General features: G+C 43.5%; 1 protein-coding gene across 1 annotated transcript in view; it reads right to left on the bottom strand.

Moving 5' to 3' along the window:
* Positions 1–9228, bottom strand: part of LOC107563336 (CMP-N-acetylneuraminate-beta-galactosamide-alpha-2,3-sialyltransferase 1-like) — a 21670-nt gene that overhangs the window by 4447 nt on the left and 7995 nt on the right. The window contains exon 3 of the mRNA XM_016248187.1: positions 8127–8306. Within this exon, the coding sequence (XP_016103673.1) occupies positions 8127–8306 (180 nt within the window). The remainder of the gene's footprint in view (positions 1–8126; positions 8307–9228) is intronic.

Raw genomic sequence — 9228 nt, 5'->3', positions numbered from 1 at the left:
TCCCCCCCCCCCCCCACACGGTCGTCTCTCGACGCCCGAGATTGACGACGAGGATGACCGCGGCCTCTGGGAGCGGGGCGGTCTGGATGAGCATGGTGGAAGTCGTTGAGGAGAGATGGGTCCAGTATGTCCTCTCGGTCCGCCCATGACCTCTCCTCAGGACCGTACCCCCCCCCAGTCTATAAGGTATTGAAGCCGGCCGCCTCGCCGCCGGGATTCGAGGATCTCCCTGACTCGGTAGATGGCCTCATTGGGGACGACCTCGGGCGGGTGACAAGCAGGGTGGATGGGACATAGCTCCTCCCTTCTGGGCCTCCCGGCGGAGTGGGTTCGGTGAGAGTGGTGGCACGGATCTGGTCAGTGAGAGCCCACTGAATGGGAGACATGAAGACGGCAGCCGCCATCTGGCTGAAGTGGGCGATGAAGCGGCGGTAGAAGTTTGCGAACCCCAAGAACCTCTGTATCTCCTTGATGGTAGTGGGTTGGGGCCAGTTCTGAACGGCTTCCACCTTCCTCTGGTCCATTTGTACTCCGGCCGGGGTGACGATATATCCTAGGAAGTGAACCGTGGACTGATGGAACTCACACTTCTCGGCCTTGAGGAACAGGTGGTGTTGGCGGAGGCACTTGAGGACTTGGGTGACATGGTGACGGTGGGCTTTGAGCGTGGGTGAGTTAATGAGAATGTCGTCGATGTAGATGAGGACAAACCGGTTGAGCATGTCTTGGAAGATCTCGTTCATGAAGTTTTGGAATATGGAAGGTGAGTTGGAAAGCCCATATGGCATGACCCGGTATTCGTAGTGCCCGGTGGGCGTGACAAAGGCGGTCTTCCATTCGTCACCCCGGCGAATGCGGATGAGGTTGTATGCACTCCTGAGATCTAGCTTGCTGAACACACAGGCTCCGCGGAGTTCCTCCAAGGCTGCCGGGACCAGAGGAAGGGGATAGGCGAACTTAACAGTTTGGTCATTTAGACCCCGGTAATCGATGCAGGGTCTTAGACCCCCGTCCTTCTTGGCCACGAAGGACGGATGAACCCCTGGTGTAAGGCTTCCTGCACGTACTCCTCCATGGCTCTCTTCTCCGGGATCGACAGGGGATAGACACGTCCTTTGGGTAATTGGGCCCCAGGCAGCAGGTCAATGGCACAGTCCCATGGCCGGTGAGGTGGCAAGTAAGTGGCAGGTGATTGTGAGCGGGTGTAGGAGGCTGATTCGGCTGGTGAGGCAGGGGTTTCCGTGACATTTCCGTGGAGTTTGGCCTTCCGTTGGAGGCGGCTCTCTCCGGGATCGACAGGGGATAGACACGTCCTTTGGGTAATTGGGCCCCAGGCAGCAGGTCAATGGCACAGTCCCATGGCCAGTGAGGTGGCAGGTGAGTGGCAGCGAGCTTGCTGAACACGTCCTGGAATGCCCGATATTCGGGAGGAGGAGGCGTGATAGGTGCGGAATCCGGGCTTTCCACTGAGGTGGAACAGACTGGGAGATCCTTCCGGGGAATTTGCAATCCGTCGAGACTACGGGAGGAGATGAAGTTCTCCGACGCTCCGGAGTCCACGAGGATTTTGACTGGAAAGGAATGGTGGTGATAAATTAGAAGAGCATTGATGTGAGGAATGCCTGATACATCAGGAGTGATCTGGATAGTACTCACCGCTGGGCGTGGTGGACGAAGGGAGCAGGCGCAGAGCTGGTGCCCCTGGGACCCACAGTAGATCGCTCTGAGGACAACAGGTGGTAGCTGTCCGTGATCATGGGATCTGGTGCTGGAGTGGAGAGGCCGGGCGAGGCAGCGGTAGTGGGTATCACTTCCATGGGGCACGCGGTTAGGTGCTGGGAGATGCGAACCGCCTTCTGGAGGAAACTGTCGAGGCCCACGGTGTCATCATAGATGGCCATCTGTCGGCGTAAGCCCGGGTTGAGGCCTCGGCAGAAAAAACCGAGAGCAGCGCGGCCTCGTTCCAGCCGCTGCTGGCGGCGAGTGTGTGGAAGCGCAGCACATATCCGTGGATGGATAGTTCGGCTTGCCGTAGTTGAAAGAGCTCCTCATGCACCGTTACTTCCATGGTTGATTGACCGAATACCTCCCGGAAGTGTTGAATAAAGCCCTCCAGTGAGTGAATGCACGGGCTCTGGGCCATCCACAAGGCTTTGGCCCACTGCAAGGCTCGTCCTGACAGTAGCGAGATGATGAACGACACCTTGGCCCGCTCGGTCACAAACAGGTGCGGTTGCCCCATGGATGGATAACTCGGCTTGCCGCAGTTGAAAGAGCTCCTCATGCACTGTGACCTCCGTGGTCGATTGGCCGAATACCTCCCGGAAGTGTTTCACAAAGCCGTCCAGTGAGTGAATCCACGGGCTTTGCGAATTCCACAAGGCTTCTGCCCACTGCAAGGCTCTTCCAGACAGCAATGAGATAATGAACGACACCTTGGCCCGTTCGGTCACAAACAGGTGGGGTTGCATCTCCAGGTAGAGAGAGCATTGCAGCAGGAACCCGCTGCAGAGGGCTGCCTCACCTGAGAAGCTGGCTGGCTGGGCCATGGGACAGGTGGGTAGAGAGGTGGTGAAAGTCCGACTGGGTGAGGGTTCCGGTGAGGAGGTGCTCTGAGGATCCATAGTCCGTGTTGTAATCCGTGTTGTTTTGAGGGGCTGGTCTTCTGTCACAACCGGGACAAAGAGGTAGACAGGCAGGATAACGTTAAGCAGAGAGTTTAATGACAGGAACTTAAGAAAGTCTTCCAACCAAAAAGAGTTCAACTTAGGAAGTAAGGGAAGCAAAACACAGTCTTATCTGGGTCAGCACTCCGATCAGGTAGGTCTAACAGTAGGGTTTTATCTTTTTTTAAAATTTTTTTTACCAATTATCCAAATAATGTTTAGTCCTAGAAAGCTATTATTATCAGAACACGTGAGCATAACATAGCGGTTAGCAGATCAATGAATGAGAGGGCAGTGTTACCACACCATGTTACAACACAGTAGGGCTTTTGCAGACTGAAACAATACTGTACTACATCGATGTTTTCTGTCAGCTCAATTTTTGAGTGGACTTTGCTGTTCCGATTCGCATGAATGGTATACGAGTGGAGCGACTGAGCGCACATGCATAGAGCGGGATAACGGATAATACGCAGAGCATCACACCACGTGAAAGTGAAACCTGAGCGGTGAACAAATTTTTGGCAGCCGAAATTTCGGTGTATCTCTAATTATTGGCGACATCAGAAATGGATATTATATAATAGATGCTTTTTTGAACATTTTAGCAATTTAAAAATATTAAAAAATAATTTTTTACACGGCACCCCTGCTCTCGACAGACGGCACCCCGGTTGGGAAACACTGTTCTAGGTTATTACGTGCAGAGTTTTTAGGTCTTATAATTAACACTTGTTTTTTCCGAAGAAATTACTCGTCATCAAGTTTTTTATATCGACTATGCATTCTGTTAGTTTTTCAAATTGGTATGTTTCGCCGGGCCGCAAAGAAATATAGAGCTGAGTATCATCAGCATAACAGTGAAAGCTAACACTATGTTTCCTGATGATATCTCCCAAGGGTAACATGTAAAGCGTGAAAAGTAACGGCCCTAGTACTGAGCCTTGAGGTGCTCCATACTGCACTTGTGATCATTATGATACCTCTTCATTTACTGCTACGAATTGATGGCGGTCAGATAAGTACGATTTGAACCATGCTAATGCACTTCCATTAATGCCAACAACGTTTTCTAGTCTATTCAAAAGAATGTTGTGGTCAATAGTGTCAAATGCATCACTAAGATCCAATAGCACTAATAGAGAGATACAACCACGATCAGATGATAAGAGCAGGTCATTTGTAACTCTAATGAGAGCAGTCTCAGTACTATGATACTGTCTAAATCCTGACTGGAAATCCTCACAGATACCATTTTTCTCTAAGAAGGAATATAATTGTGAGGATATTACCCTTTCTAGTATCTTGGACAGAAAAGGGAGATTCGAGATCGGTCTGTAATTAACTAGTTCTTTGGGGTCAAGTTGTGTTTTTTTGATGACAGGCTTAATAACAGCCAGTTTGAAGGTTTTGGGGACATATCCTAATGACAATGACAAATTAATAATAGTCAGAAGAGAATCTATGACTTCTGGAAGCACCTCTTTTTAGGAGCTTAGATGGAATAGGGTCTAACATACATGTTGGTTTAGATGATTTAACACATTTATACAACTCTTCTTTTCCTATAGTAGAGAATGAGTGGAATTGTTCCTCAGGGGATCTATAGCACACTATCTGATGCGTTACTGTAGCTGACGGCTGCATGGTTACAATTTTAGCTCTAAAAGTATTGATCTTGGAAGTAAAGTAGTTCATAAAGTCATTACTGCCGTGCTGTTGGGAAATGTCAACACTTGTTGATGCTTTATTTTTCGTTAATTTAGCCATTGTATTGAATAAATACCTGGGGTTATGTTTGTTTTCTTCTAAAAGAGACGAAAAGTAATCAGATCTAGCAGTTTTTAATGCTTTTCTGTAGGATAGGGTACGTTCCCGCCAAGCAATACGAAATACCTCTAGTTTTGTTTTCCTCCAGCTGCGCTCCATTTTCCGGGCTGCTCTCTTTAGGGTGAGAGTGCTCATTATACCACAGTGTCAGACTGTTTTTCTTAATCTTTCTTAAGCGTAAAGGAGCAACCGTATCTAAAGTGCTACAAAAGAGAGAGTCCATAGTTTCTGTTACATCATCAAGTTGTTCTGAGGTATTGGAAATGCTAAGGAATTGAGATAAATCAGGAAGATTACTTACAAAGCAGTCTTTTGTGGTAGAAGTGATGGTTCTACCATACTTGTAACAAGGAGTAGAATTTACAGTTTTAGATATATGAAGTTTGCACAAGACTAGATATTGATCTGAGATATCATCCCTTGGCTGCATAATTTCAACACCATCAACATCAATTCCATGTGACAGTATTAAATCTAGAGTATGATTTTGACAATGAGTAGGTCCTGACACGTGTTGTCTAACCCCAATAGAGTTCAGAATGTCTATGAATGCTGGTCCCAATGCATCTTTTTCATTATCAACATAGATATTAAAATCACCAACAATTAAAACTTTATCTGCAGCCAGCACTAACTCGGATATAAAATTAGCAAATTCTTTAATAAAGTCTGTATGGTGCCCTGGTGGCCTGTATACAGTAGCCAGTACAAACATCACAGGGGATTTATCATTAACACTTGTTTCTCTGGATAATGTTATATGAAGCACCATTACTTCAAACAAGTTATACTTGAAGCACGCCCTCTGAGAAATACTGAAAATATTGTTATAAATTGTAGCAACACCTCCCCCTTTACCTTTTGGACGTGGCTCGTGTTTATAACAGTAATCTTGGGGAGTAGACTCGTTTAAAATAATGTAATCATCAAGTTTTAGCCAGGTTTCTGTCAAACAGAGATAATCTAGGTTATGATCAGTGATCATATCATTTACAAAAAGTGCTTTCGTAGAAAGGGACCTGATATTCAATAAGCCAAGCTTTATCATTCGTTTATCCGTATTACATCTGTTTTTTATTTGTTGAACATCAATTCAATTGTTACTCTTAATTTGGTTTGGACGTTTTTAGTATTTTCTAGTTTGGGGAACAGACACAGTCTCTAAAGTGTGATATGTGAAAGAGTCACTATGTGCTGAGAATTAACTGATTTCTGTGACGCGAGGCGGCAAGTAGATGGTCGGTTTAGCCAGTCTGTGACGACAGTCTGCTATGTATCTCGTCACCACGGTAAGCAGGGAGGGGACCAGAACATATTACAGTGTCTGACATCGTACTTGCAAGTTAACACTCCTCTTTAATGTTATTTTTAGTGATCTCCGACTGGCAAAGTCGAACATCATTAGCGCCGGTGTGAATAACAATCGTACTAAATTTACATTTAGCATAAGCCAGCACTTTTAAATTTGCCAAGATGTCAGGCACTCTGGCTCCCGGTAAACATTGGACTATGGTGGCTGGTGTTTCTATTTTCACGTTCCGTGCAATAAAACAGCAAAAGAACCAATAACGACACTGGCCAAACAAATCAATATAGTAAACAATAGGATAAAAACGACAGATCATTTCCATGTTTTTGCCACAAAATTATGTTTTATTATGTACAGAAAGCACATACTCTATCTCTCCTGCTCTTTCTCTCTACAGACGCACCCACATACAGTTTGCACACACACTAACATACACGCTAATGTTGATAGCAGTACTCTGATGATTTTTTCAGTAAGCTAACATCAATTTAAAAACTACATGACTCCTCACACATGAGGTAACAATGGCACTGTTCGTGAAGAAAATTAACTTAAAATTTCACTATTAATAGAGACACTGCTGCCGAACACTTTTGAGAGATGCACAGACTCACAGAGGTAAAACAACTTCTAATTTAAGTGAACTTAAAGGGATAGTTCACCCAAAAATGACAATTTAATGTTTATCTGCTTACCCCCAGGGCATCCAAGATGTAGGTGACTTTGTTGCTTCAGTAGAACACAAACAAAGATTTTTAACTCAAACTTTGCAGTCTGTCAGTCTTATAATGGAAGTGAATGGGAATCACGGCTTTGAGAGAAAAAAACATACACACCTATTTCTCAAATGGACCATTGACACTCCTAATTGAGATTGTAGATAGAGTGTCAATGGTCCATTTGAGAGATAGGTGGCGGTAATGTACTTATAAGTTTGCGATCCGCCGTAAAGCAAGAAAAAGAAGAAGTGCATCAGAGGTAAAAAAAAAAAAGAAGATATAAATACTGTTCAGTTTCTTGCACAGACCGATCGTTTCGTGTCTTAACACATCAATGTATCGTATTTATTTTCCATTTAGTCCTAGGAATCATTAGGTAAGCTCATCAGTTTTGTCTAATTTCTTAAGTAATTTCACCAAATACGGAGAGCTAAATTGAGCAGCGATTTATAAATAAAAAAAAAAAATTTTGAAATCTATTCTGTAATGAATTGACAGCCAATGTAAGGAAACCAAAATATGTTTTGTTTTTTTTGCAAGTACCTGTTAAGAGCATCATAGCAACATTTTGTACCAACAGTAAGCAGTTCCAATTCACTCTCAAACTGACTCTCTCCAGTTCCCAACACACACAATCACCAAACACTGATAAAGAAGTTTGCGAGCATTGTGTTCAGGATAGGGTTATGATCCATCTGTGCTTTCACCTGGATGTCACCTATTACCAATTCACCTGCTTATTGTGATATGTTTCAAAACAGTTTAATTTGGATATTCTTTCGTTTCACTTTTTTGTTGCAGTTATCAAAATCAAAATGTGTTTATATCTACAAAATACAATGAAGTTTATCAGTGACAACAATAACATTTATTATTATTATTATTATTATTATTATTATTATTATTATTATTATTAAGGCTTCAAAAACCAAAACAAGAATACTTAACTAAATGTGACCCTGGAGCACAAAACCAGTCTCAAGTCGCTGGGGTATACTTGTAGCAATAGCCAAAAATACATTGTATGGGTCAAAATTAAAATTAAAATCATTAGGATATTAAGTAAAGATCATGTTCCATGAAGGTATTTTGTAAATTTCCTACTGTAAATATATTAAAACTTATTTTTTTATTAGTAATATACATTGCTAAGAACTTCATTTGGACAACTTTAAAGGCGATTTTCTCGATATTTAGATTTTCTTGCACCCTCAGATTCCAAATTTTTAAATAGTTGTTTCTCCTCCATATTGTCAGATCCTAACAAACCATACATCAATGGAAAGCTTATTTATTCAGATTTCAGGTGATGTATAAATCTCAATTTCGGAAAATTGACCCTTATGACTGGTTTTGTGGTCCAAGGTCACAAATTAGCAATATTGACGATATTGTCTGACTTGGTAACATACCAAACCGAGTTCCTGTTGGGCTGCAGTCCTGCAGAGTTTGGCTTGAACCTTAATTAAATACACCTGATCTGAATCAGGGTTCAAATTAAACTATTCAAAACTGTGGCTCTCAAGGAGCTGAGTTTGGTGCCCCCGTACTAAATGATACATTTCTCATGTCATTCCAAATATCAGATAATAATTCACTAACTTTGAGATGTCTCCTGTAGTCAGAGCACTGATGATCCACTCTAGATCCAGAGTTTTAAAGGGAATGAGTATAAGACTTGTGGAGTTGTCTAAATCAGTGGCGCTCTCTGGGTACATAAGGTGATGAGTAGTCTTATAGCCAACATCCTTTTCAAAACCCTGTGTTGGAGCCTGGTTCATTCTGTTAATACACAAAAGTACACACACTTTAACATCATGTTATAAAGTCTTACACAGTTATGTGCATGTCTGTTACAACAGGAAGGTGTGGCATATTTATAATTATATATTTCCGCTACATTGCAAGGTCAATTACTGTTGAATTCTGTTGATTATTGCCAACATTTCTACATAAAAGCTTGCTCAAATTTTCCTGCTCTCACCCACAAATTAAAGTGTGATATAATATTAAAGGGGTCATATGAAGCGATTAAAAATTTTCCTTTCCCTTTTTGGAGTGTTACAAGCTCTTGGTGCAAAGTTGCAAAGACTAAAGTCTCAAATCCAAAGAGATATTCTTTATAAAAGTTAAGAGTCAACCATGCCTACATAAAACGCCTCGTTTTAACATGCCCCCACATGAAGATTAGCATAACGCCACCCAAATGTTCACGCAAAGAAAGAAGGCATAACTTTTATTCTCGCTGTAGTATTGTTGTTGCCGCCGCTGCCATGTCGTGAAGACAGTGTGTGTTTCGTTGTGAAAGCGAAACTACTTTGTTTGGCCTTCCAAAAGAGTCATGCCTAGAGCTGATCCGTGCTGGTCGCTGAGGAAATACATCAACTTCATGCTGTGGATCGCCGGATTCGGCATTTACCGTGGACGAAGTGGAGTCCAGCCCGGGGTCGTCACATATGGTTGCCGCAAGCCTGCTGGACGCTCCTTCGTCAGATCCACCGGCTGTTTTCTGTTCTCAAGCCCGCCTGCCTCTGCTCACTCAAGCCGGCCTCTGCTCACTCACGGCTCACTCTAGGCCTCCGGTCGCCGCTCACTCAAGGCCGCGTGTGATGCTGTTTCGTTGTGAAAGCAAAACTACTTTGTCTGGCCTTCCAAAAGAGGACATGACTAAAAATCAGTGGTTAAGTTGTATTTACAACACTGT

Source organism: Sinocyclocheilus grahami, unplaced genomic scaffold, assembly GCF_001515645.1.
Source record: "Sinocyclocheilus grahami isolate Dianchi unplaced genomic scaffold, SAMN03320097.WGS_v1.1 scaffold869.1, whole genome shotgun sequence".
Classification (NCBI taxonomy): domain Eukaryota; kingdom Metazoa; phylum Chordata; class Actinopteri; order Cypriniformes; family Cyprinidae; genus Sinocyclocheilus; species Sinocyclocheilus grahami.
Note: the sequence above shows the minus strand (reverse complement) of the source record. Positions and strands in the feature narration are given on the sequence as shown.